The sequence below is a fragment of the Anopheles coluzzii genome, chromosome 3 (assembly GCF_943734685.1).
Source record: "Anopheles coluzzii chromosome 3, AcolN3, whole genome shotgun sequence".
Classification (NCBI taxonomy): Eukaryota; Metazoa; Arthropoda; class Insecta; order Diptera; family Culicidae; genus Anopheles; species Anopheles coluzzii.
The window spans coordinates 65877799-65903764 of record NC_064671.1 but is presented as its reverse complement, the minus strand read 5'-3'; the positions used below and the strand labels follow the sequence as shown (position 1 = coordinate 65903764).

Genomic DNA, 25966 nt, shown 5'->3' with positions numbered 1-25966 from the left:
TGTCTAACCTCACTTTCGCTCCCCTTGCTTCTCCTTTGCTTCTCCTTTGCTTGCATTATCAACATCAACTAATAACAAGAACTAATCTGTCACAATATCGCTGCATCTCGCTTGCCTCTCTGACTCGCATACAGAGTGTTCTCTCTTTCTGGCACACACAAACAAAACCATACACACACGCAGTTTCTTCGCGAAAAAAAGTAAGAACCCGGAACACAAGCGCACTTTGATCGGTGGATCGGAGGGCAAAGAAAGTGGGCAAAGATTTAATGAGACTGGCGAATTAATATGCTTGCATCCCTCTCTGACTTTCGTTCACCCCTTTCCGGGTGGAAAACTTACCTGTATGGATAGACGACTTTTGGGTGAAAAAGAACTAGTTTTCTAGCTGATAGAAGACGGTCACACACTGCACACGGAACAAGGGAAAAACTGATCAATGCAAAGCTTAAAGGCTGCTTTGGCGGAAGCAACAACAGTCGATCCTCGCAATCAATCAGTGAAAAAGGCAAGCGCCAAGCAGGGTCGGCCGCCAGCAAATTTGCTCGATTGTATAAACTACACAAACACACACACACACGGGCACACAGAAACGCGCACACACACACACGATGGGGCGATATGGAGGAAGAGATTGCACTAGCGCTTTTCTCTCGTTCTCTCTTCCCCGCTCCCTGGTTCTTCGCGTGGGGGGGGGGGGGTTTGCAAACCAGAACCTTCTCTTCCTCTTCCTTCTTTCCTCCGACGGTTAATCAAACCGAGCTAGAGGGAAGCTGTGATTTGCCACACCGAGTAGTGCACTACCTATAGTGAGCTTTGATTTATTTTGTTTTGCACTCGCTGCAGCGGACGGTCGTTTTCCGCATTATACTCGCTTTCCTCAACACAATTGCACGAGTCCGATCCACGCACAGTGTCCAACAAATCACAGAACGTTCACGGGCGAGAAATGGCCACCCTTTCACTGCTTTCGCTTGTGCCGCAGTGTACACACGCAAATATGCTGCGGCTGTTACATGCGGGTTATGTGTTCACATCACACACACACCCAAAGGCCACGGGCGTGCAAATTTTCCACTGTTTTTCCGCTGGGACTATTTTCCGTGCCGCCGAACAGGACTCATCTTTTCACGAACGATACTAAACTTGATTATGCTGGGCTGTGTGTGAGAGTGTGTATGTGTGCGAGGGTTTGAGCGGGGAAGAGAGAGCGATCGGGGGTTTTGAAGAGCGAGCAGGCGAACAACAACAACAAGGTAACAGTGGTCGTGCCGCAATGGTCATCTTTTGTGGACAGATGCGAATGACATTTCCATACGATTCGTTCAAAAAAGGAAAATTTAAATTTTTGAGCCAAAGAAAGAGCAATAAAGTGTTTATCATCTCGTATTTTCTTAAAATTTTAGTTTTGATTGTATTTTTTGGGTGCTTTAGGAGTATCTGTTAGAAAACAATAAGCAATTGTGCGTGTGGTAATACCACTGTTCTCGTGCAAAGCAAACATTTGAAATAACCGTTGGCAGCCGTTGAATTTGTTGAATTTTGTGCATATAACGCGGAACAGACGGAACAATTCGATATTTGTTCCTTGTAGTGATGGGAAAAGATGGCTCCGATCCAACTCCAATAATCCAACTCCGACTCCGTAGGTCCGCCCAGCATTATCCGGAGTCGTTCGGAATTGTTAGGAGTAGTCGCAGTTGCCAAGAGTCGTTCGGAGTCATCCGGAGTCGACCGGAGTCCTTCGGAGTCGTTCAGAGTCGTCGATATCGTCCGGAATCGTCCGGAATCGGTTGGAGATGGAGTCGTCCGGAGTCGACCGGAGATTGTAGTTATGGGTAAAGTTGGCAAAAATCCGGAGTCGGCTCCAATTCAGCTCCGATAATCTTGGAACCGACTCCTGAAGGTAGGTACATCCAGCATTATTCAGAGTCGTTCGCAGTCGTTTGGAATCGTTCGGAATCAGCTGGAGTTGTTCGGAATCGTCCGGAGTCGTTCGGAGTCGTTGGGAATCGGAGTCATCCGAAGCCGACCGGAGTCCTTCGGAGCCGTTCGGAGTCGTTCGGAGTCGTTCAAAGTAGTCGAAGTCGTCGCGAGTCGTCCGGAATCGGTTGGAGACGGAGTCGTCCGGAGTCGACCAGAGATAATTGTAGTGATGGGTAAAGCTGGCAAAAATCCTCATTCGTCTCCGATCCAACTCCGGTAATTTTGGGACCAACTCCGGAAGGTAGGTCCGCCCAACATTATCTGGTGTCGTTCGGAATCGTCTGGAGTCGACCGGAGTCGGAGTCGTCTGGAATCGACCGGAGTCGTCCGGAGTCAGCCGGAGTCGTTGGAAGTCGGAATCATCCGGAGTCGTTCGGAGTCATCCAGAGTCGGCCGGAGTCCTTGGACGTCGTCAAAGTCGTCCGGAATCGGTTGCAGTCAGCCTTCGAAACAATACCCTGTATATGAAGAGCTCACGCAAAGTGAAAGACAAAAAAGAACGAAATTCTGATCATTAACATATTGCACCGGACGGCTTCTGTTGACTCCGACCGACTGCGGACGAGTCAGGGCGACTCCGGACGACTCCAGACTATTTCATTTGTATTTACGACTCCGCGAGACTCCGGACGGAACTAGTGGTTCGGATTTTGCCGGAGTCGCAATCGAACTAACAATAGCCGGAGTCGGATCGGAGTCGTGAGTGTGCTCCAAAAAGCACATCACTATTTCTATCACTTGCACTTATCCGTAAGGAGCGATATCAACATGAACAAGTTAAGAACGAATTACCAACTCAATCAATTATCAATTCAGCAACGAACGAACAGCAGTACGTACAGCAAGTTCGGTTAGCAAATTTCAATATTTATTACACTTCAACAACAGACTAAACTGATTTTGTACCGACAATCTAAGTAAAGTTCTGTAAAACCTTAATTCTATTTTTTCAAGTAAGCGTTTTAGCGTGACAGGTGCATCCAGGTGTGGTGGTAAAAAACACACTTGGGGGAGGGCAAAAGAGAGCAAGGTCCTCGTTTAAATAAGGGTTAGCATTTAGCACGTTCGAGAGCACTATGTAAATGTAATGTGTGTCCCTTACACTTATAAACAAAAGTTAATAATTAAAATAAAAAAGCATGCCTTTGTACAGCAGCCACCGTCCACGCTCGGAAGACAGTTTGCAATTTTGTGTCATTAAAACAAAAAAACAAACAACCGATTCATTACATATTCTAAAGAAACAAAAAATAATAGATGATCCATTCTAGAGAGCTGCTTCGAATCAGTTCCAGTGGAACACGACGGCTCTTCGATCGTAAATGACGCATTCAACCGTTCTACACTATTCGTTGGACATTCTTGCCCGTAAAGTTGAATCGTTGTTTGCTTCGATCGTGCTTAAATGAGCAACTTCTTCGATGGTGCAACACACTCTGCCATCTTCCAACTGCTCTTCTTCTCGTTTCATAACACAAATCTGCAATGCAGGACGTCGGCTGGACGGACGGCAGGGAGGATGCGCTTAGAAGATAATGGGACAGTTTTTAGCGGCCGGCTTCAGTCGCCTGGAGCCACCCCGCGTAGAATTGCCGATCGAGGTTGAATTGGCCACGCCGGGCGATCGTGCCAGCATGCTCGATGACCCAGCAGCAGCAGCAGCGGCAGGTGAGTGCGAGAAGCTCATCGGTTTCGGTGGCAGCATGGGGGCCAGCTGTGGCATTGGCTCAACGTTTTCCTCCCCCTCCATCAAGCTGGTATCGGACGGCAGCGGTTTGATAGGTTCCACCATCCGTTGCTGGTGCAGGCGTGTGATGCGACGCGTTCTTTGCTTTTCCGGCACCACCGATGACCGGTTGGGGACATTATTATCGAAGAAGTTCTAGTTTGAAGAAGGGAGAGATGGCAAAAAAAAAGGCAAACGATGGCGAAACGTTAGATAGATCTTGCTGTGTTTCTTCGCTCTTCTTGCCAAAAAAAAGGTAAATCTACAAACTCAAAAAATATCGGATTTTGTAAAATTCGATCGCTCTACTTCGCAGCCGAAGTTGTTGGAAAGTGAATTCGATAGCAGTTAATTACATTTATTCCATCACCACATAACTATTTACACAGAAAAATACACATTCACAAAAATACACCACGTGTAACCGTTACCGAGTTCAACGTACCTCAATCTTCTCGTAACAAACCGATTCCTGCAGAATGGTGCCCTCCGCCGAGCTGATGATCACGGACGGGATCTTCGCGACCGAAGCGCTACGCCGTTTGCCCTGCGACTTCCGACGTGATCGCTGGAAAAAGAAAAAATCGAGCGTCAAACATAAAGAAACAATTTAAATCAAATTTCCACACTATAACGAGCTTCTTGGCACCACCGCCTACTCACCCGCTTCTGTGCGACCGATCCGCCCGCCTTGCTATCGTACACCTTGATGACCGGCACCTTCCCGGGGGCAACCTTCGCGAGGCTAAGCTTCGCCGTCTCGGTTCGATTCACGCCCGCAGCCGGACTGTTTAGCTCCCGCAGCAGCGAGCGTTTCGCGTGCACCTTGCTGTTGGTCGGTGTGGCCAGCTTGCGCTTCAGCCAGGGCCCTGATTTTGTGGCCGATGCCGTCACCAACGGTGTCAGCGATGCTTTTAGCGCCGAACCACCGCCGGTCACCAGCCGCGACCGATTGCTGCTCATTATGGAGGAGCATTTAACCATCGAATCGCCGACCCGATTCGGGGTGCGCCCAACCGTCGACACACCCAGCACGCCGTTCGCCTTCTTCCGTGCGCTCGATATTTGATGTTTGCTCTCCTCCCGCTGCTTCCACTGCTGCTCGATCAGCTCCTGCACCGGCGTACCGTACACGGTGAACTTACGCCCATGCTCCTCCTCGTACTGCCTGCACACCTCCAGCAGCTTGGCCTCAATTTTCGGCAGCTGGCTGCTGATGCGTCGCCGCTCCTTTTCCTCCTCCAGCAGCTTGCCGCCCCGGTTGTTGTAGCGCGTCGGGTCGTTCGATTTGTTCTCGAGCGCCTGCATCCGGTCCCACATCTCCTGCCGCTGCAGCACCATCTGGAAGATCTGTTCATTTTCGCCATAAAACTGCTTCAAACTGTCCAGCTCGAGCTCGTGCAGCTTCAGCATGTCCTCGCTGTAGTCCTGCCAGTGGAACGTGGTGAACCGGGCACGCTCGTCCTCCGACTTCATGCACCGGTCCCACCATTCGACGATTTCGAGCCGGGTGCGCTCCACGAACGATTTCATGTTTTCCCGCCGCAACGTTTCGCACCGGTCGTGCTCGGCGAACAGCTTGTCGAAGGTGGTCTGCGTGTAGGAGGTTAGCTTTTCGAACTTCTTCACGATGGCCGGATCGGTTTCGAGGCACTGCCACAGCCGCTCCAGCTTTCGGCGCGTATCGTCGATGTGCTGCTTCAAGCTTTCGTACTGCGCCGCCATCTCCTCGTGCAGCATGCGCAGCCCGTGCATGTTTTCGCGCGTCGGTGGAAACTTGCGCGCGTTCAGCAGCCGCTGTTGCTCCTCCGTGATGGGGACCGTTTCCAAGCAGCTCATCAGCTTCTTTATTTCTCGCCGCAGATTGCCAATGTCCTCCTGGCGCTGCATCTTTTCCGCAATCAGATGGTCCAGGTAGGAGCGGAACTCGACCAGTTCGCGCTCCGTTGGCAGTGGGTCCTTCGACAGTGTCTGTGGTTCTTCGCTGAGCTCTAGATGGGGGTGGGGGGGAGGAGGGAAAAGAGGCAATTAAACACAAAATTGGACACACACAAAAATAAAACCTCTACCTTCACACAGTGTTTCCATCTCGAGCAAATACTCATCAATTATTTCGTGCCGCTGGCTGAGCTTTTGCCGCATCTGTTCGAGGCTAGCGTCCAGTGCGGCACGCTGGTCGAACAGCGGGCGGGATTCGATCCCCGCCGGCAAACCCTGCTGCTGTTCGCCCAACAAGCGCTGCAAATCCAACGCCTCCTGCTTCAGCTCGGCTATTTCTTCCACGAAGCGCTCCCGGCGCTGGTTGCTCTCTTGATACACCTCCTCGAAGAACGCCGTCATGTGGTCCGGCAGCCGCTCGGCATAGGCCAAACACAAGTTCGTATCAAACATTTCGTCCCACAGATCGCGCATACGATTGAACCCAGCTGTACAGATGGTCTGCATCTGGCGGTGTATCGTTAGGCTGCAAAAAAAGGAAAGAATCGTCATGTTCGTGGTAAAATTGCATCGGTGGAGGTTCGATGACACTCCAAATTTGCTACTTACAATGGATCGTCATCCATGGCAGTTGAGGATGACTCCATCTTGTTTGGCTTTGCTTTTATCGCGGTTCTCCTCAAACACTGACACGAAAAACACTGCTTACGAGCAATAAAACACCCAGAAATATATTCACTTCACGTAAAAACACGCGCTGATCGCTTTAAAACAGCAAATTACTGCACAAAACCCTCGGCACCAAGCGAACGATACGCAGACGACGCACACTCACACACCCCAGGTCAGCGACGGGTATTGAAAAAGTTCGTTACGCCAAACGTCTACCCGAGGGACGTTTAAACTTGCGGCTTGCAGGCTGATTTCAGTTCAGTGGCTGACAGCGGTTGACATTCGAGCACTTGGGTGCGTGTTCAAACTGCTCGAACCATGTTCGAAACGCGGTTTGCATCTGCAAATGCGATAATTTGGCAATTTTCCAATAAAAAATGGTACATTAAATTATTTTAAATTTTAAAAAGCTTATTAAGGCTTATTATGTCCCTAAGAATAGCTTTATTCTGTTCGTAAATCAACAAAACAGAATGACAACAAAGATGTCGAACTGCGTTCAAGAAGTACATAATAGCACTAAATACAATCAAAACTAACATTGAAACTCCTTTTTCAACAGCGAACCTACCAAAACATGAGCTAAAAAACTAGAAAAACATTAGAAAACTGCATTCACTTTGCGGTCTCCCCCTTCTGTTTTTGACATTTGGTCACGTTCGAAAGTGCATGGGCATTTGAAGGGAAAGCGCATCCTCGCACTTCGGGAAATTTCGGTAACCCACCGCGAACTGTTCGGGGAACCGGGGCCACGACTGTTTACGATTTGCGCCTACGAAACCGCACGAAATTGGTTGGCCACTTCACTATTGCGCGATCATGGCGAGTAAACTAGCAAAGCTGGAGTAAGTATTGCCCATCCATCGTCCCTCGATGTCGCCCAAATGTCGCCCCGCCGCTAACTTAACCTCCCATTTCCGCATGATTCCGCTCGGCGCTGCTCGGTGTCGGTGGTTCCACGGCTCCACACAACCAACAAACACCATGGCCACACGGCACCACCCCTGCCCGCACCGCCAGGCAAGACACGATAACAAACTCTCTGGAGATCGTGCACCACAAGGTCCGGCTGCTGATGGAGGTGTGGAAGATGTTCTTCGACGAGATCTGCTACCTGGACTATCTGACCTCGCTCCCGTCCAGCATCGAACAGTTTCTGGGCGAGATCTACTGCCTCACGATGAACTTTTGCGTCCGCAAGACGCAGCGCATCCGAGAGCTGCAGACGAAAATGTTCGAGCTGCGGCGGGTGCTGAGCGTGGGCAGCGACGATCCGGACGATGACTGGGAGCGGAGCCACATGTCGCTCGATCGGAAGCTGACGCAGCTGCAGCAGCGCATCAACACGCTCACCCAGCAGCTGAACGAGCGCAAGCTGCTGATGGAGGAGTACACGCGCGAGGAAATCCAGCTGCTGAGCGGTATTACCTTAACCCCTGGGAGGCTGACATTGCTCGTGGAAAATCTCGTATTATTGTTGTTGTTTTCCCTTATTTCCCCCTAGATCTTGGCGAGGCCGCACCGCCCCACGAACCGCTGTGCGCCAATCCGGACACGGGCGTTCTGCCGGACGCGCAAAAGATGGCCCAGTTTGCGGACTACCTGAGCCGGTTGCGCGCCGAGAAGGTGAAGCGCATCGTGACGCGCGACAAGCTGCAGTCGGAGATCCGCAAGAAGGCCCAGCTGCTCGACTGGGTGCCGCGCAAGGACCGCCACCGGCAGCTGATCAACGAGCAGACGCTGATCCCGTCGCTTAGCAACCTGAACGAGCTGCAGCATCTGGACTTTGTGTTGTCGGGGCTGCTGGAGCGCAAGCAGCAGCAGGAACAGCAGCAGCAACAGCAGCAAACGCAACAGAACGCAAAGCCGCTGCCAGCAAAGAAAGGAAAAAAGCAGCAACAGCACCAGCAGCAAGAAGGACAGAAAATCGAACAGAACAAAGAGGAAAACCCACTGCCAGCTGATGGGAAGGAGCGGGACCAAGCACAACAGAAACAACAGCAGCAGCCACCGTTACCTTCCGCAACAGCGACGAATCATGCTACTGCATCGAACAGCGGCACACCGTCACCACCACCGCCACCACCATCACCCGCGTCGGAAGTCGACCTATCGGCAGCCGGCACCAGCACGACCACACCCGGCGGTACCACGGCCTCGAGCACGGCTAGCGCCACTGCCGCCACCGGGCTGTTCGAGCAAACGATCGAAACGTACATGCGGGTCGAGGCGGTGCTGGGCCGACCGGCCGACCGGGACAAAATCATCGAGGAAATATTCAGCCGCTTCCGGGCGAGCATCAACGTGTGGTGGGAGCGGTGCCTGATCCTGCCGAACGAGCGGCAACAGTGCAAGGTGCTGTACACGGACCAGCTCGACGAGGACGCGTTCGTGGCGCACATCGAGCAGCAGAAGCTGCTCCAGAGCTACTACCACGAGAACGAGGCCATCTTTCGGCTGATCTACCAGTGGGCGGACCAGTGGAACCGGGCGGTGCAACTGCAGCGCGAGCAAACGGCGGCCGAGGAGCTAGCGGTGGTGAACGAACGGCTGGCGGCGATCCGGAAGCAGCTGGAGAGCAAGTGCCGGGAGTTTGAGCAGCGGTGTCAGGTAAAGTTCACCATGTACGGGATGCCGGTCATGCAGGTGCTGCAGCGGTGCCAGGCGAAGGGCGAGAAGCTGAAGCTCCCGGACAGCTGCAAGGTGAAGCAGGCGCCAGCACCACCACGCACCGCCACGACGAAAGCGGCCGCCAGTGCCGCCCGCCAGCAGCTATCGCCCGAGACGGCGGTGGAGCTTAGCACGATGCTGAAGGATTTGCTGTCGGAGCAGCAGCAGCAGCATCTGCTGGGAGGGCCGATCGAGTCGGACGAATCCAACCACGGTACGGATGAGTGGCAGCAGCAGCAGCAGGCGGATGGCGATGACGCTGTAGTCGACGAAGATGAAGACGACGATGAGGATGAGGATGATGACGACGATGAGGAGGAGGAGGAGGAGGAGGACGATGATGACGAGGAGGAAGAGGAGGATGATGATGATGATGATGAAGAGGATGACGATGCCGATGGTAGCAGCAGCAGCAGTGACGATGGTGGCGAGGTGAACCAGAAGCGAGACGACGAGCTGCTGGAGGAAGCGTTCGCCTCGGCAACAGCGGCAGTCACGACCGTAAGTGTGTTTTGCGCCACCGTGCCCAATTCACTCCAATTTCACTCATTTCATCTTCTTGTTTGTTGTAGAAAACCCGTATGCATTCCGTAAACGGACACCCGGCAGCATCCTGAAGGCGCGGAGGCGCACGGTACTACTACTACTACCAGGCCAGTTTGAAGCGTACCAACCAACCATATTTACGCATAAAGAGCTAAAACCAGTTGAAAGGGTCCGGACCATCATCATCATCCTCGATGCGGAATTGCGCATTCCGTTTGATTGGGGGGTTTTAGGATTTTAGTGGATTCATGGCGTGAGCGCGCGCGCGCGCCATCCTAGCAAAAGAGAAACCGAGTGCCTTTTTTGATCCATCTTAAGTTCCTCCGCTTTCCTTCAAACGTTGCATGATGTTGCACTGTAAGTGTAAGTAAGGGACCCCCCTCCGTTGAAGTTAATTATATCCCCCCCTTCTATGTATAGACTTGTTAGGCGCATTTTCCTCCCTTTGATACCTGGTGGCGTGTTCTACTAGTACGCAAAGCTATGCGCACTACTACTACTACTTCTTTCTTTTTTTGCTTCTTCTTTTGTTGTTGAATTACACAACACACTTGTATAGATATATAAGCAGCGCCGCGGATGGAATTTTATCGTTAGCCATCATCGTTAGCCACCACAACACTACCCCTCCGTTGTCCTGCTGCTCCCCGGCTCCTCCTCCTCCTCCTCTTCTAACCCCGTTTCATCAGCTCCATGCGTTCATGTTTACAGCGTTTACAGCGAGCCGCTAACTCTAACACTCCCTCTGCGCGCCGCACTGCACGCAAACGCACGAACGCCGTTAACAATTTACCAAATAAAATAAAAACTTTAATGCTTTATAATGTTGCAGCCGAAAGTGATGAAAGTGTGTGTGTGTGTTTTTTTTCCTCGTTTGATAATAGAAAAGGACGAAACGAAAAAAAAAGAACATAGTCCAGTGGTTTATGGTTTTGAATATGAACCGTTGAATCACATTACTTTAAACTCTCTTTATTTTCCTCAATGCCTTAACGCGTGTGGGGGAGAACTGTTTCACTTTTAGGTGAGAGTAGTGTGTTTGTGTTTGTGGGCCCTAGCGAAACAATAGATAAATCTTGCGTACAATTTACGCGCCCTTTGGGGATGTCGCCGTGCAGCATATTGAACGGCGTTGCGCACGTGTGATCGATAGTGTCCAACGTGTAATTAAAACATGAACAAATTCTTCTAAATTTAATCTACTAAGAGGGATGTGTGTGTGTGTGTGTGTTAAATGAAGTTAACTGTTGCACACATGCAAAAAAACAATCTGGAATAACGCTTCATATTTAACGCGTTTTAACGGATATATTGCGGGAGCGGTCAAGTAAATACTGTCCAGATTTGGCAACAAAAAAAAACAAAGGCTTTATATTGGAACTTGGCGGGTGACACCATGCTGCTGCCCATTTGCTGTCCCTAGATAGTACTACTTCTCTCTTTCTCTCTAGCCAGCAGATCTATATATTATGGCCACCTATCTCGTACCGTGATTCCGACCCTTAATATCGTGGCGTTTTGCTCATCTCTTTCATCCATCTTTCCCCGCTTTTGTTTTGGTTACAACTTTTACAAACCTTAGCACTTTTTACATACTTCCCAATTTAACTTCTTGTTTCTATGGGGGGAGTTTTTTACACGCTATTTTGTGTCACCACCTGTGTCTTATATGTATAAATCCGAATTTCCTTTCCCAGAACCCAGAACCTCTCACACTCTTTGCACATTCGCACTAATGAATCTCTATCACTCCTTATTACCCAAAAAAAAAACTGACTATTTGTGTGAGTGTGCTAATGGGTGTTTAAGGGGCGCGTAGTTGCGGTAGTTTGGAAATGGGAAAGACTGCTGCTCAGGGGGCGCCTAACTATGTATTATACAATTTACCCGCTGCTTTATTTGCTACTACGGAAAACGTGTTGTCCAACATATCAATCTCAAGCGAAACAACGCTCTTAAGGAAAGAAAGGTAATACGGCAATAGTAACCCTAGCAATAGTAGTAATAACCAATAACACGAACAGTATTACACACACACAGAATGAAAAACACAGGACAAAAAGGTATTTAAATATATAGTTGGTTGGAAATAACACAAACGCATTCGTTCGCAATTGAAAAAATGCAGTACAAGAATGCGAAGTTAATTGCACATGTTTTTTTTTTGTTTTTTGGAAGGTTTGTTCGTTTTTTTTTCGGTCGTTAAGCCCGGATTACAGTTCCAGTGAAATTGAACGTGAAATTTTGGGGTTTTCTGCTACACGTCTTCTTCTTCTATTGGGAGTAACGTCCTACGTGGGCATACCGGGGCTATACACAGAGTTTCGACACTTAATTTGAAGAAGTCGGATAAGTCAAAACCTTGCTACGGCAGGACGATCTCTTCTAGGCTTGGACCCATCACGGGCATGTCATTGGGTCGTTCGAGTTGACAACTGTACCACGGGACCGCCTCTGCTATACTCCGTTACGTATTAATCAGCATATGGCTTACCGTACACCAACAGAAACGATATTCAATTCCCCAACTAAATGGACCATAAAACATATCGAATTAATAAATTAAATGCATTTACTTGCGATTTTCCTGCTTTGTGTATTACCCGAATCACAAGGAAATGCATTTAACTTATTAGTTTATTACAAGGTTTCCACGATTTTTTGGTTGGTTCCCATCAATTTTTGGTGGGTTCCCACATTTTTTTGGTGCGTTCCCACGATTTTTTGGCCGTTTCCCAGAATTTTTTGGTCAAATTGTATTGATATCCAATCGGAAAATAACAATAAATTATGGGAACGAACCGGTCTCGTAGTACAGTCGTCAACTCGTACGACTTAACATCATGCCCGTGATGGGTTCAATCCCCAAATAGACCGCGCCGCCATACGTAGGACTGACTATCCTGCTATGGGGGGGAATCAATTAGTCACTGAAAGCCAAGCCCACAAGTGGGTACAGGCAGGCCTTGACCGATATCGGTTGTTGAGCCAAAGAAGAAGAAGATGGGAACGAACCAAAAATCTATGGGATACGATCAAAAAATCGTGGGAACTGACCAATAAATCGTGGGAAACCCTGTATGTAGTTAGTTAGTAGTATAAATAGTTTGCCAATTGAATGTCCTTTCCTTTGGTGTACGATAAGCCATATTTTGGTAAATATTTAATGAAATATAGCACACAAAAAACCCAAAATTTCACTTTCACGCAAGGTCTAAAAACGCGACCTTAAAATGTTGGTCGTACAGTTTGAATGCTTTTAATAGGTGGAATTGTGCAGAGGAAAGCTCTACTCACAGTGTCTATAGGGGGTAAAAATAGTCAAATGGTCCATTGTCGTTTGGTGGAAATGTTCGTCGCATCCGCCGAGGTGGCGGAGGATTTTTTAAACTAAACTAATTTAAACAACTTTTAATTGATTAATTAAAATAAAAACAAAAAATGGAATATCTTGCAGCGGATATTATAATGCAATTTTCGCCCTATCCGTTAAAGTAATTTTAATATGACTGTTTGTTTGTTTGTTTAATTGTTTGTATGTTTTGTTCTCACTGGCTTTAGTGTGTTTGTGTGTTTGTTACTTTTATAGTATCGTCAGTCTAGCGTTGTTTTTTTGTTTTGTTTTGCAGACATAATACTAGCATAATTTTCTTTGTTTCCTTTTCTCTTGTTCATTCCTTAGCCCCGCACCCGCCTTACAGTGTTCTAATTAGGTTCGTTTTGTCGTTTTGTTTACCTCTCAATGACGCGTTCCGAATGGTTTTGTTTGTTGTTTTATTGCTATTTGTATTGTGTTGTACCGTTATCACTTGTTTTGTTCTGTTCTCTTTTTTTTCGGTGCTCGTTTGCTGTTTTTATTTTCCTTCTGTTGTAGAACAAAGCAATACGAGACACGCGCAAAGATGTTTTAATTGTTTATGGAGTGTTTCTTTTTATGTATTTGCAAATGCATGTAACTGTCTTCTATTTTATCATGTTTGAGTTTGAGTCTAATAGTAATAACGCACACATACACACTTTCATGTACGTGCACAGCTTACGCGGGGGGCAACTTTAACAGCAGTATTGTGTGAGTGTGTGTGTGTTTTGTTTTATCAAATGTACAATCTGATGCTTGTGAGAAGCTTGTTCGTGTTGTGGGGGCTCTACAGGAGTTTAGCAATTCCGACGAAACCACAACAAAATGCTAGTTTTATAGAGGGATCTGTGTAAATAGTTTCCCCGCGTTGTAGCAGTTGGTTTTTGTGTTTCCTTTTGGTTAGTTAATCATTTCAGTACATTTCCATTCACCTTCCATTGAATCTGCTCTCTAGTCTCGGAACTTGATTCTCCAAACGTTCTTGCAGCAACCGAAATTGTGAAAAGAGATTAAACGGATCATTTGATATATAAAAATATACTCTCTTTCTCTCTTTGCTGTACACTGTACTCTGTTGTGTGTGTGTGGTTTACGGCTTCTTGTGTAGAATGCATTTGTAGTGTTGTGGCTGAGTGTAGAGGTAAATGTAAGTGCGACCTTTTTTTCTAAACAAACCTAAGCAACTGCTTTTGGCTATTGCTTTCCTTCCGTTCCATTCGAATGTCGCCTGTGTATTTTGCTGCGTGTGAGCAAGTAGTATGAGTAGCTCGTTACAAATAACCCAATATATGCATATATTATCAGTGTGAATTATATTCAACCGCTGTCCGCTGCCTTGCCTGCCTAAGGCAATGTCAATTGGATAGTAGTGGTAGGTGTAGTAATAGCAGAACTAGTAGTACGTGTTAATAAAAGAGGGAAGAAACGATACCATATTTTGGCTGCGCTTGAAACCACTGATCGACAGGGTGGCAGACCTGCACTTATCCGCATATCACTGTACAAGCATAATCGTGACCCTCCTTTCTCAACTAACGTCTGCATTATGCATTCGTTTAATGTCAAATGTAAGGGAACTCAGACGCGTACTACTAAATAAAATTAATACTTTTTTTGGGCTACTCTCTGCATGTCCCTTTTCCCCAAACTGTTCCGTCATGTGACTGTGTGTTCGTCTGCCGTCATTTGTCGTACATTTTCACCTCCAAATTTTGCGCCTTGAACCTTGAACGTCAGCGACAAACCACTCGTGGGGTTTGCTGTTCTGCGCGGAAACCAAAGTGGAGCGTGGAGCGTAACCATTTTTTCCTCCCTAAAAGAATGGCCTTACCTCCAACGCTTCTTTTCTAAAAAGAAAACAAACTAACCACTGCACAGTGACGCGAATTTGCAACGCAACGCAAACACACGCAAAACAACGTTAATATCGCCACCACCGGGAGCTCATTATCTAGTAGCTTGCTTCGTGGCCAGCCAATATGTACAGATCGTGGCCGACATCGCTCGTCCCTTCGCCGCCGCTGTCCGCACGGATGGTGCGGCTTTGCAGCATTACCACTTTGCTGCAAAATGAAATAAGGGGGAAAAGAAGTGATTTAATATTAGACGGTTTTACAGAGAAGATGCTGACGCGCTACATACTTGTCACTGCCGATAAGCTCGTAGATGCGGCTCGTGTCGGTAATTTCCTGCGTAATCTCACCATTCCTTAGCGAGCGACCCTGCATACCGTACTTGTGAAACGCTAATACACTATCAGTTAAACACACTGTATTGTGTTGGGAAAGAAAGTGCGAGAAAAAGGTAGTTAATATCATTCCACACATTTCTTAAGGCGTCATCCATCAATTACGTAACGCTGATAAGAGGGGAGAGGGTTATGATTTTTTACATGGGGGGAGTTGAACTTTTGTTACGTAACACAAAATAATATGTTTTTTTTTTTTGAATAAGTAATAAACGATGATTCTTCTTCAATTAACAATCGTTAACAATCGTCGCGGTTATGCCGCCTCAAAAAGGATTTCGTTACTTCTTATGTACTTCATTGGTAATACCGAAAAATACTTCATTGGTAGGTGCCGGTTTATACGAAGATACAACCCGCGACGGAATTTGGTTACCACGGACGGACGGATGGACAAACTTACCAAAGGATCGTAACAGTAACGTTGCATTCCGTTACTGCGACGACCGCAGTGGCGCACGCATTCGATGGCACAAGATTAACTATAACGCTGGAAACGTGTGCATTACCAATCCAATTCCTTTCAAACCAAATAGATTAATCAATTTGTTGATGTTGACCCTGTAATACGCTTCTAATTAGTGTTGGGTTTCATATGAATCTTTCGTTGAGATTCATTCATATGAATGTTCAGTGATCAGTAATTTGAATCACGAGTGGCATCTTCAAAGAATCACGAATATCTAAATGTAAACGAATCTTCAAATATTCATGAATCTCTAAATATTCATGAATCTATAGGCTTCTATAAGTCCATTCAAATTGATACATCACCATGGATCATGTATCTTTAGAGATGTATGATTTCCAAAATATTGAATTGGTCCAATCCCATTTAAAACTTGCCCGTTGTTTGTTCAGGCCATGGACCGTCTCCCCGTAGCAAAACAAACCATCAGGCTGCGTGGTACTTTCCAAGAAGTCTCGATAGTCTGTATAGGCTAGCGTGACCACGTAGGTTATTACGCCAAGAAGAAGAATAATAAAAAGCTCAAGATTTATGTTTTTTTAGAGATTTATAAATCTCTCCTAGAGATACGATAATCTTTCGAGAGTCATTAATCTTTATAATTAATTTTTGAGGGGATGTCTCTTTCAACGTTACAGTTTGTTACACTAGAGGGAGGGAGGGGGTCCAAATTAGCAATTTTTGCATTACGTAATTGATGGGTGACGCCTTATTGGAAGGAACAAAAGCTTACCTATACTTTCGATTACAAAACTAAATTCCACGCGCGATATGAGCTTGCGGCTCTGCTTTGGGAAACCCTGAATGTCGACGATTTGTACGAACCGATCGTAACACACCAGTATCGCATCCTTTTCAATCTGTAACGAGTTGTTGCAGTACAATTGCTGTTCCAATTGAGTTCCCAGTACCAGTCAACACCTTCCTTACCTGATGCACTTTTATTGGTCGAAGTGTATCGCGCCGATTGATGACCGTTGCCATACCGTCCATTTCCTCCACCGTCGTATTGAACCAGGTGGGAGCTATAAAAAACAGAAAGAAACGATGGGGCATGAAAGCATGGAGAATCATATGTTATTGGTGCTTCTTCCTACTACGCGACTTACTGCTATTGGTATTGATCAAATCCAGCTTGAGCGTATCGTTCGGCCCTTTCCGCACGTTCACACACACGATCGGGTACTCGAGCTCAGGTGTGATGATCATTTCGAACACGTTCGAGTTTGCACCGTAATACTGGATGTTGCCGGATGGCCACTCGCACTGCTTCAGCAGCATGAACTTGTTCAACGGATCGTACCTACAAGAAGGGAGACATTTCAGTACAGAAATTACAGAAGATTTTTTTTTCATAATCATCCTTACCATTGCATCAGGAAGATCCCGGTCGCCATCGAACCGCACAGGTACTTGTATCCGTTGTACGGATTGCGCGTCACGCAGCACTGCATGCAGCCCTTCGTGTCGGGGACCTTCGTCGTGAGGGCGAACTTGCGCGGCACCAGCTTCTCCGGTATCTTCTTCATGTGCATCGAGAAGCGGTGCGTCTGCTTGGAATGTAGCGCCAGCAGGTCGTGCCGGTACAGCTGCGCCGTCTTGCCGGACAGCGACATCAGGATGTCCTTAATTACGTACAGCCAGACGGTGCGGCGCGGGTACAGCTGCTCGATCGCGGCATCGTGCAGCTCGTTCAGGTTGAGGTTGAAGATGCCCTCCTCCGCACCGATCAGCAGATGCTGGTCGCGCGTCTCCGGATGGATCCAGGACGCGGTACAGTTGATGTGCAGCGGACAGTCGTTAAACACCTTCGAGAAGCAGGCGCCCATGTGCACCTTCGGCGTCGGTGGCAGTCCGTTCGATACGGGGCGGGGTGGCGTGTGGCGCCGGCTGCGATGGCTGCGCTTCGGCGGAATGGGCGGTGTATTGTTGAGCAGGTCCGGTTGCGATTCGGATGCTGGAATGCGGGAGGAAAAGGGGACAAATGCCGAATTTAGTATGACTGCAAAGTAGTGATGGGAAAATTTAAGATTTTGTCGGAATCGATTCCGGCTAGCTCCGAAGTTTTCTGGAATCGACTCCGGAAATGATTACATAATCGACTCCGGAATCGGTTCCGGAATCGACTACAGAATCGGATTCGGTTCCGGAATTGACTCCGGAATCAACATCGGCTCCGGCATCGGAATGGACTCTAATTAGCTTCGAAACGGAATCGGTTTCGACATATCCATAGGAATAGGCGTTTGGGTCCAATGATGCAAAGTATTGATAGCCGCAAAAAAATAAAATTTACTTGTAAACGATCCATTTTTGTGGAGATTTACGGACTGAATTCTCATTCCAGAGTTAATTTCATTTTTGTAGTCAATCCTGATTCCTTTACAGGAGCAAATTGCGATTCCCAAGTCGATACTGATTCCGGAGCCGATTCCAATTCCGGAGCCGATTCCAATTCCGGAGCTGATTCCAATTCCGGAATCGATTCCGGATTTCGATCCGAAGTCAACTCCGGAATCGGCTTCGGAATCGGCTTCGGAGTCAACTCCGAAATCGGCTCCGGAATCGATTCCGGAATCGGAAACGGTTAGAATTGATTCCCAGCTCCCACCACTACTGCAAAGGCATGAATGCAACACCTTCCCTTACCTCCTTCACTGTTACCATCACCATCGCTTAAACTACGCTGCCTGGAAGACTTGTCGATTCCCTTGAACAGCTCGTTCAGCTGATCCATCGAGTGTCGCTTGCTACCGCCCTCATGCTCTTGCGAATCACCCATCGTCGTTGCTCCATTTTGCTAAAACAAAAGCATAAAAATGTTTAAAAATCCTTCCCACAAATTCATTCTCCCCTAACGGAAGCCTACCGCATTCAGCTGCTCCAGTTTCGCGGTCAGCTGATCCATCGCATCGTAGCTGAGCGTCGAATCGTCTCGCCCATTATTGTCATACTCGGACGCTGTCGCCAAACTGGCCGTAATGTAGCTGCTGTTCGACGCAATCAGACTGTCCTCGTCGTCCAGCAAATTATGGTGGTGGTGGTGGTGATGATGATTGGTGGACCCAGCCCCACCACCACCGGACCCATTGCCGGTACGATGCTGCTGCTGCTGTTGCCCGTTGCTGCCGGAGCTTAGATCATCGTTCGCACACGCCAGCAGTGAGTTATCGTGCAGGGGTAGTGTACGCCTTTTGTGGGGTGTATGGTAAATTGTTGACAGGTTGAAAGATAATTTTAAAGAAAGGGGAAATATTATTCCGTTGCCATATTTTAACCTACAAAACGGGGAATTCTTTGGCATCCTAAGGCAACAAATTACGATTGTTTAATTTTCAACATAAATTGCCAAAAAGGGGTTTGAATAGAGTGGTATGTGTATTCTAAAACATGGATGACCACACCGTTCGAATAACAAGGGGAGTAAATGCACGTTTTGCAACATACATGAACAGTTTGGAAAATACAAAAGGAAAAAAGGAAAGTAAATTTTGAAACAAAACACACCAACTAAAAAGCAAATTGCCCTGAAAGCTATACGTTTTTTAGCAAAGCATCACCGATTAGTAGTAGAGAGCGCTGCAGCGCTAGTTACACTGTCAGATACATGATTAACTATCGATTAGTTATTGCTTTTACTATGTTTTTTTTTTGAAATAAGTTTAGTTTGATAAGCGCATACGCTACCGTTTTGTTAAGGCAGAACTCCCCGCATTTGAGTCCCACAAAGTGTGTTAGCAAATCGATTACTTATGGAAGGATTAGCTTTCACCAACATACGAGAAGCTACATCAAAAACTTGCAGGAATTCGGTACAATGTGAGAACATGCCATGGTGGGTTTCGATTGTTTTGGGGTTTCAGTTTAGTGTGTGTGTTGGGATATCTGTCGGCACTTTGTGGCCCATTCGTGAGAGTGTGTTTGGTTTCATTTGCACACAACAAGATGCTATCGGTGGGATATACGAAACACGATGCCTTACATTCTAGGTGTCCGTGAACGGGCGGTGTACATGAGGCTTATGAGGATGGAAAAAAAACAGTGGATCAGAGACTGTGTGAAGCTGAATTCTTACATGTGTGTTTGTGTGCTTGTGGTGTGTATGTGTTTTGGAAGACTGGAAGCAAGATTTAAGCGCGCACGAACGTAAGCGTACCGCGTGACGATAAAACATACAAATTAAGGAATTATAAAAATACGCAAGATAGTAATTTCGTTTTACCCAGTAAAAATACAAAATAAAATCTAGGCACACACACACACACACGAGACCATTTTCCACTGAAGTATGTTGAAGCAAAATGCATGAAAACGCTAAAAATGAATGCTTGGGATGGCTTGGGGCATTGCTCTTAATGAAGTAAATACAATGTGGATATCGAATAAATATTGTGAAATATATGCAAAGTACAATATGGATTGGCATTACTTTCGAAAGGAATTGTATGAAACAAAGGGCGTTGCCTTGCTAGGAGCGAGCACGAGATGTTTATGTGTGTGTGTGTTTTGTGGGAATGAAACAATGGAACAATGTGGCGATGCGGTTGCGTCTGTTACCTTATCTTCAACTCCTCGTCTATATAATGCAATAGACTCCTAGAAAAAAGAAAAAACACAAGACAGATATGGCACCAGTTGTTTGTTTGTGGAATGGAATAGTTTAAATAGAGAAAACGGAGTACAGAACGGTTATAGAAGAGCGCGCGAGGGAGCGTGGTATTTAGATCTTTAGAAGTGATAGAGCACGTGGAAAATCTTTCTTTAGAAAAAAACATACACACACGTGGAAGGACTGTGCGAAGGCCGTTTTCACATCGTACGACGGGTCAAGAGATAACGTAAATTGCGGTACAACCGTAAGCTAATAATACGCGAAAAAGCATTGATGATTACAACACACCGTTTGATGCTAGAGAGCAATAGAAAAGCTTTTCGTTGAGCGCAGTTTAAGATGCAACAAAACGACCTGTTTAAACCTACTGTACTGCAACCGGAAACCGGAACTGGGGAACGTGGTACTGTGTCACATAGAACGAAGTTTAGAGGCAGACACAAAACACACACAAAAACTGTCCACAAATTAATGGTTTCTTGGGAATTCGTTATTCGTGAGCTGACGTGAATGTGGGTTACTTTAAAATCCATGTTTGGGGTTTGAGTTAGAGGCGCAACGGAACGATGTTACACCGATGGGTAAACGAAAAGGGTCAGTTTTGTGTTTCGAGAACCGTACGTGTGTCAGTATGTGTGTCCATGTGTGTGTGTGTTTGCACTGTCCTATGGGCAATGTTTTGGTGGCCGCGTGAATAGTTAACATCCTATTGCATATGTGTGTGTGTGTATGTGGTGGTCTTGTGGGTCTGTAGTATTATGGTGGTGCTGTATTAGACTGGCATTAACAACGAAAAAAAAGTAATGAAACGTAGCTTTTGCAGCGCATTCCGCAGGTAAGAGGAGTTAGGTTTTTCCTTTGGGGTTTTGTTTGTTTTAAGTTGAAAAACAGTCTGCCTTGCATTTCGGCATAAAAAAACTGAAGGAGCGTGACACGTAGGATGGCACGAAGCAGGCAATCAATACCATTACTACTACAAAACGGTAAGCGGACACAGTTGAGGGGAAATTGTATTGGATTACACGCAGTGCGGTTGCTCCAACATCGCGCTTCTAACTAACAGGCATCGCTTATTGAGAAAACCCTTCAGTTATGTCCGCGCATCCCTACGAAATGCAGTCTGGAACGTCGTGCACGATCCAACGATACTTACATATCACTCGGTAGTGTTTCTGGACTAGATGAACGCTCATTTTCCAATGGTTCTAAAAAATAAAGGCAGGAAACAGTGTTATGCGACTAAGAATGACACCTTTGCAGCACAAAATTGGCACTTACTACAATGATAAACAGAATTGGAGGAATGCATTCGACTCGTAATTCTCTGTGGTCCATTTGCGATGGCCTAAAATGACGGAGAAAAGGTTTCCCATTAGTTCGTTGTCCCACGGCAAGCCGCTTTGCTACCCATTCTGGTGGTCAATATTTACTCCTTCCTCCTCCGACTCCTGGTAGTAGTAGCTCGCGTGCGGGCTGTGATACTTCTGCAGCAGCTCCTGCGGCAACCGGATCGACATGTCCGACTGGAAGAAGGCGTGCTGCAGCAACCGCTCGGCCGTCGGTCGCTTTTTCGGGTTCTTCGTGAGGGCCACCTTGAGAAAGGAGTGAAAGTTGGTGCTCCAACGGTCCTTTTCCTTCAGCGTCGGTGGCTTGAAGCCGCTCTTCGACATCAGGAAGAGTGCCCGCATCGGGTGCAGATCGAACATCGGGGGCTGCAGTTCGGCCAGTTCTAGAAAGTGAGTTTGGAGTTTTGTTAGAAAAGGTTTTTGGGGGAGTTTTTTTGTATTGTTTTTTCTCTCTTACCGATTGCAGTGATACCGCATGCCCAGATATCGCACAGATGATTGTAACCACCTTTCCGTTCGACCGCCGCCACTTCTGGCGCCATCCAATAGGGTGTACCTGTTGCGGGAAGGAGAAAGAAATGCATTAAAATGGCGCAACAGCATTTAAGGGGTAATTAATATTAATAAATTAACATAAAAATACATTTTAATTAAATTTTACACAATTCTCAAACGATCGTCGTTAAAAAATCATTCCATTTTGCGTAATCAGTTGATACATGGGGGGACATATTCCGCAGTAGCAAGGCTTCTAGCTTGCTCCCCCTCCGTTCAGTGGCGAGAGGGTGCGCTTTCGAATCGTTATCTTATCATGCGCCGCAGCAGCAAAGCAAAACAAAAGGCATCTGCTATATTTGCCTAGTCCATGCTAATTCTGTGTATCGCTAATGCGGTACCAAAGCCTCCCATACAGTACATTAGCCGTCCTGAGTGGCGTACTGGTGCACTTAATATAAGTATAGATTTAAAATACATTAAAATAATGTCAAACTGACCACGTTTTGGGAACAATTCCACGTTTTGTTTCTTCTGTCACCCTCTATGCCCTGCCCCGATCTGGTCCGCCGAAGCACATCCATACAGCAGACGAGGAGGGTAAATGAGTGTGTCAATTCGATTAAAAATCGTTTCAACACCTCTCTTGCTCGTTTGCTCACGCTCAGACTTGACGCACACACACACACGCGATCCATCCATCGTGCTAAAGATCGCATCACATCCGTCACGCCTCGCGTATCACCTTTTTGCCTTGAGCGAGCCCAATGGTAACCGTGTCAGCCAAAATAAAGTGACGAATGCATTTATGGGTGGCATCAGGCAATACAAAATGGGACATTTGTTGCTAGCAAAAAGATCCTAATAACTATGCCGAGAAAAGGATTTAAAGGATAGAAAATTGGTCGGTTGAAAGTGTAGCTAGAATAATGTTCTTTACACTCCCGCTATTACTCGTTTTACAGTCTCTGTTAATTGATAAATGAGCTTGCTATCAAGTGGCCATTACCGTAACACAACCTCCATTGGCGGAAGACACACCGGAGCAGCCACACAACGGCAATGGCGGTTCCGGAAATGAAATGAACATAAATACAGCCACATAACGATAATTAAAACCCGCCCTCAAGCAGGCGGCCCAGGATTAGTTTTCCGTACAAGCTCAACAAACGCCCGACCGGAATTCGGCAAGGGCCCTAGTTAGGGCAGATTGCAAACCAATATCCCGGTCGTGTGTGTTTGTTTGTGTGTTATCCAAGAAGGCACACAGGCTATGGTCAGCTGCGTGCGAAAACGCAATGCAACCCGTAGCAACCCCGTGGTGTACAAAAGCAACAAAAAAACCCTCACGCAAAGACCTACAATCGCAGCGAAAGTGAAAAGTGTACTTGTGCGAAACGACGACAAGCGCTCACAAGCGCCGGGGGGCAGGGGGAGTGTTTCGATCGATTGCACCACTTTCGATCTCTCGATCGGCGAAACGGAACGGGGCTTGTTCGTCGGATTACCGGAAAGTTCCGGGCTTCTTACCGATGAAGCTTCGCCGCTTGTTGATGGTGGCCGTGATCTGGGCGCTCACGCCAAAGTCGGCCAGCTTCACGTCGCCCCGCTCGGTCAGCAGTATGTTGGCGCCCTTGATGTCCCGGTGGATCTTGCCCATCGAGTGCAGGTAGGAGAGGCCGCGCAGCGTCTCCCGGCACATGTACGCGATCTGCAGCTCCGTCAGCGGCCCCGTCACCTGGTAGATGTCCTGCAGGCTGCCCCCGCCACAGTACTCCATGCAGATCCAGAGCTTGTCGTGGCGCATGTACGAGCCATAGTAAGAGATGATGTTCGAGTGGCGGCAGTCGCGCATCATCAGTATCTCCTGCTGGATGATCTGGATGTCATCGCCCGGCTCGAGCTTGATGACTTTGATTGCGGCGAGCTCATTCGACTGCAGCTTCTTGGCCTGCAAAAAGGGAGAGAGAGAGAGAGAGAGAGAGAGAGAGAGAGAGAGAGAGAGAGAGAGAGAGAGAGAGAGAGAGAGAGAGAGAGAAAGAGGGAGTGGAAACGTTTTGAGATGAGAGTGTGTTGGTGGATCTAGTAGGCAGGCAGGCAGGTCGGCCCGCGCGCGCCTTTGTAAACGAAGGAATGCAATTAGAATAGACCGAACGAAGCGGACTGGACTCAGACATAGAAGGAAGATAGTGTGAGAGAGAGAGAGTGAGAGGGAGTGCGCAAGCGACGTAGATTAAGCCGGGAGGGGTCCCGGGAATAATTAAAGCACTTGCGCGCTCGGGAATTGTGTACCGGGTGGTATGTGTACACGCAGACGACGTGATCTAAAATTATCAACAAGGAAATCGAGAACTCAACGCGTTCTGCTCGGTGGTACGCATTCCTGGCGTTCTGCTTGGAATGCTGCCTGCTTGCAAGAGTTATTGGCCCTGGCCGTGCGTGTGCTTCACGTACCTTGTACACATCGCCGTACGTCCCGGAGCCGATCTTGTGGATCAGCTCGTACTCGTCCTCCGGATTGCGGCGGGAGATGGCCGAACTCAGCATGGGGGTTTGGTGCGACATTCTGCCAGCATTTTCCACCTGGCCTGCTCCGTAGCGGATACCGGATGCGTACGCGTAACCGAACACTTTTGCGCTTTCTTCTCCACAACCACACAAACGCACACTCAAGCACACACACAACCAGACGACACGGTAACACTTCCTTCCCTGCTGATGCCCACTTGATTCCCTTTTGGCACCACCGCTCGCGGGATGGAGGATGTGAGATTGAAGACAATTCACACTACGGGAGCACACCCACACATACGCACACCAACGCACAGACGGAACCACAAACAACGCAGTACGACGACTCGCGAAAGGATGTACTCGGTCACTCCGCTGGTCCAGCTGGTTTTGTGGACACTGATGGCAATCGCTCACACACACACACGCACTGCCCGACCTGTAACAATGAGCAACAATGCCGTACAGCAGCTGTGCGAAAGCAACGAAACAATGCGAACGGGATGTTCCTGTTTTTTCCAAAATTTGCGATGTTTTCTTTTCCCCTTTCTTTTCGTTTCTGTGTGCGTGCGATTCCTTATCTGGCCCACCCCAACTAGCTTGTGGCTGGCACTGCTGGGGGTCCGGATGCGTCTGGGGCGTGCACACGGATGAGCGAGCTAGGCTGACCGTGTCGGACACAGGCCGAGGAAACAATAGGCACGACACTCGCCCCACACACAGACACGCACGGATCGGTAGGACTTGGGACAACAATCTATTTTTTTCCTTCCTTCGCTCTGTCCGCTCGCTCCGTTCAGTTCCGTTTCTGGGCCTAACAATAAAACGTCTGTGTTTTGACAGGCAAAGTAGCTGGGTGCGTAGTACGCACCAGTGCATGACATGGCCATTGCACATCGTTTGCGTTTTTTGTCCTTGTTGCACTACTGTTGATGTGGGGTATGACGTCACAGTGTGCGTGATGCAGCATGAGTGCCGGCTGTGCAGGGTGTTGACATGTTGACAAAACACTGCAGGAAACGGCAACGGTCATGGCGATGGTGAATTTTAAATTAATTTTTAGAGTGAAATTTACGAATTATTGGAATGTTATATCGACATTTGTCATACTATTAAATTAAAAATATTGGAAAAAGTGCTAGAATTGCAAAACAAGTGCATTATACAAGAGCAATTGTTTGTTTTTAATTGTAACACAACACGATCCGTGGTACTTTTTTTTGTACATCACTGTGCTTGTCCAGGGGCAGTAAACAGTTCTTTTGACTCACTTTGTTTTGTGATCAAATTTCATGCAAAAATAGGTAAACTGCAGCTTTTTCGAGATTTTTAATGTGCAAAAAAATGCACACTTAATGGCACCTACGTCTGACATACATTTGGCGAGAC

General features: G+C 47.4%; 4 protein-coding genes across 6 annotated transcripts in view; 1 reads left to right on the top strand and 3 right to left on the bottom strand.

The window, feature by feature from the left end:
- LOC120958923 (MOB kinase activator-like 2) overlaps positions 1–1179 on the bottom strand; it is a 111808-nt gene extending 110629 nt beyond the window's left edge. Inside the window, exon 1 of the mRNA XM_040382009.2 lies at positions 343–1179. The gene's annotated coding sequence lies outside the window, so the exon portion shown is untranslated. The remainder of the gene's footprint in view (positions 1–342) is intronic.
- A 1635-nt stretch (positions 1180–2814) lies between these two features.
- Positions 2815–6558, bottom strand: LOC120956340 (protein regulator of cytokinesis 1-like). Its single transcript, XM_040377722.2, has 5 exons — positions 6260–6558; positions 5782–6176; positions 4376–5703; positions 4158–4280; positions 2815–3868 (listed from the first exon to the last, which is right to left on the bottom strand). The coding sequence occupies exons 1-5, from the start codon at positions 6295–6297 to the stop codon at positions 3512–3514; spliced, it is 2241 nt and encodes a 746-aa protein (XP_040233656.2). The 5' UTR covers positions 6298–6558; the 3' UTR covers positions 2815–3511.
- Positions 6559–6971: 413 nt separating this feature from the next.
- LOC120956341 (nucleoprotein TPR-like) lies at positions 6972–12341 on the top strand. The gene is made up of 4 exons (XM_040377724.2): positions 6972–7167; positions 7343–7743; positions 7827–9493; positions 9565–12341. Exons 1-4 carry the CDS (start codon positions 7142–7144, stop codon positions 9607–9609), a joined length of 2139 nt encoding a protein of 712 aa, XP_040233658.2. The 5' UTR covers positions 6972–7141; the 3' UTR covers positions 9610–12341.
- On the bottom strand, positions 10490–25420 carry LOC120955696 (mitogen-activated protein kinase kinase kinase kinase 5). Of its 3 annotated transcripts, XM_040376783.2 has the most exons (15): positions 24521–25420; positions 23597–24017; positions 22029–22127; positions 21656–21954; positions 21504–21570; positions 21379–21430; positions 20171–20209; positions 18483–18804; positions 18263–18413; positions 16982–17570; positions 16723–16916; positions 16544–16638; positions 16347–16473; positions 15039–15165; positions 10490–14959 (listed from the first exon to the last, which is right to left on the bottom strand). In XM_040376783.2, the coding sequence occupies exons 1-15, from the start codon at positions 24629–24631 to the stop codon at positions 14848–14850; spliced, it is 2805 nt and encodes a 934-aa protein (XP_040232717.1). In that variant the 5' UTR covers positions 24632–25420; the 3' UTR covers positions 10490–14847. The 3 variants fall into 3 exon arrangements, with proteins under 3 accessions (XP_040232717.1, XP_040232718.1, XP_049465149.1); XM_040376784.2 differs by lacking the exon at positions 20171–20209; XM_049609192.1 differs by lacking the exons at positions 23597–24017; positions 24521–25420 and adding an exon at positions 22567–22635.
- Between the last annotated feature and the right edge of the window lie 546 nt (positions 25421–25966).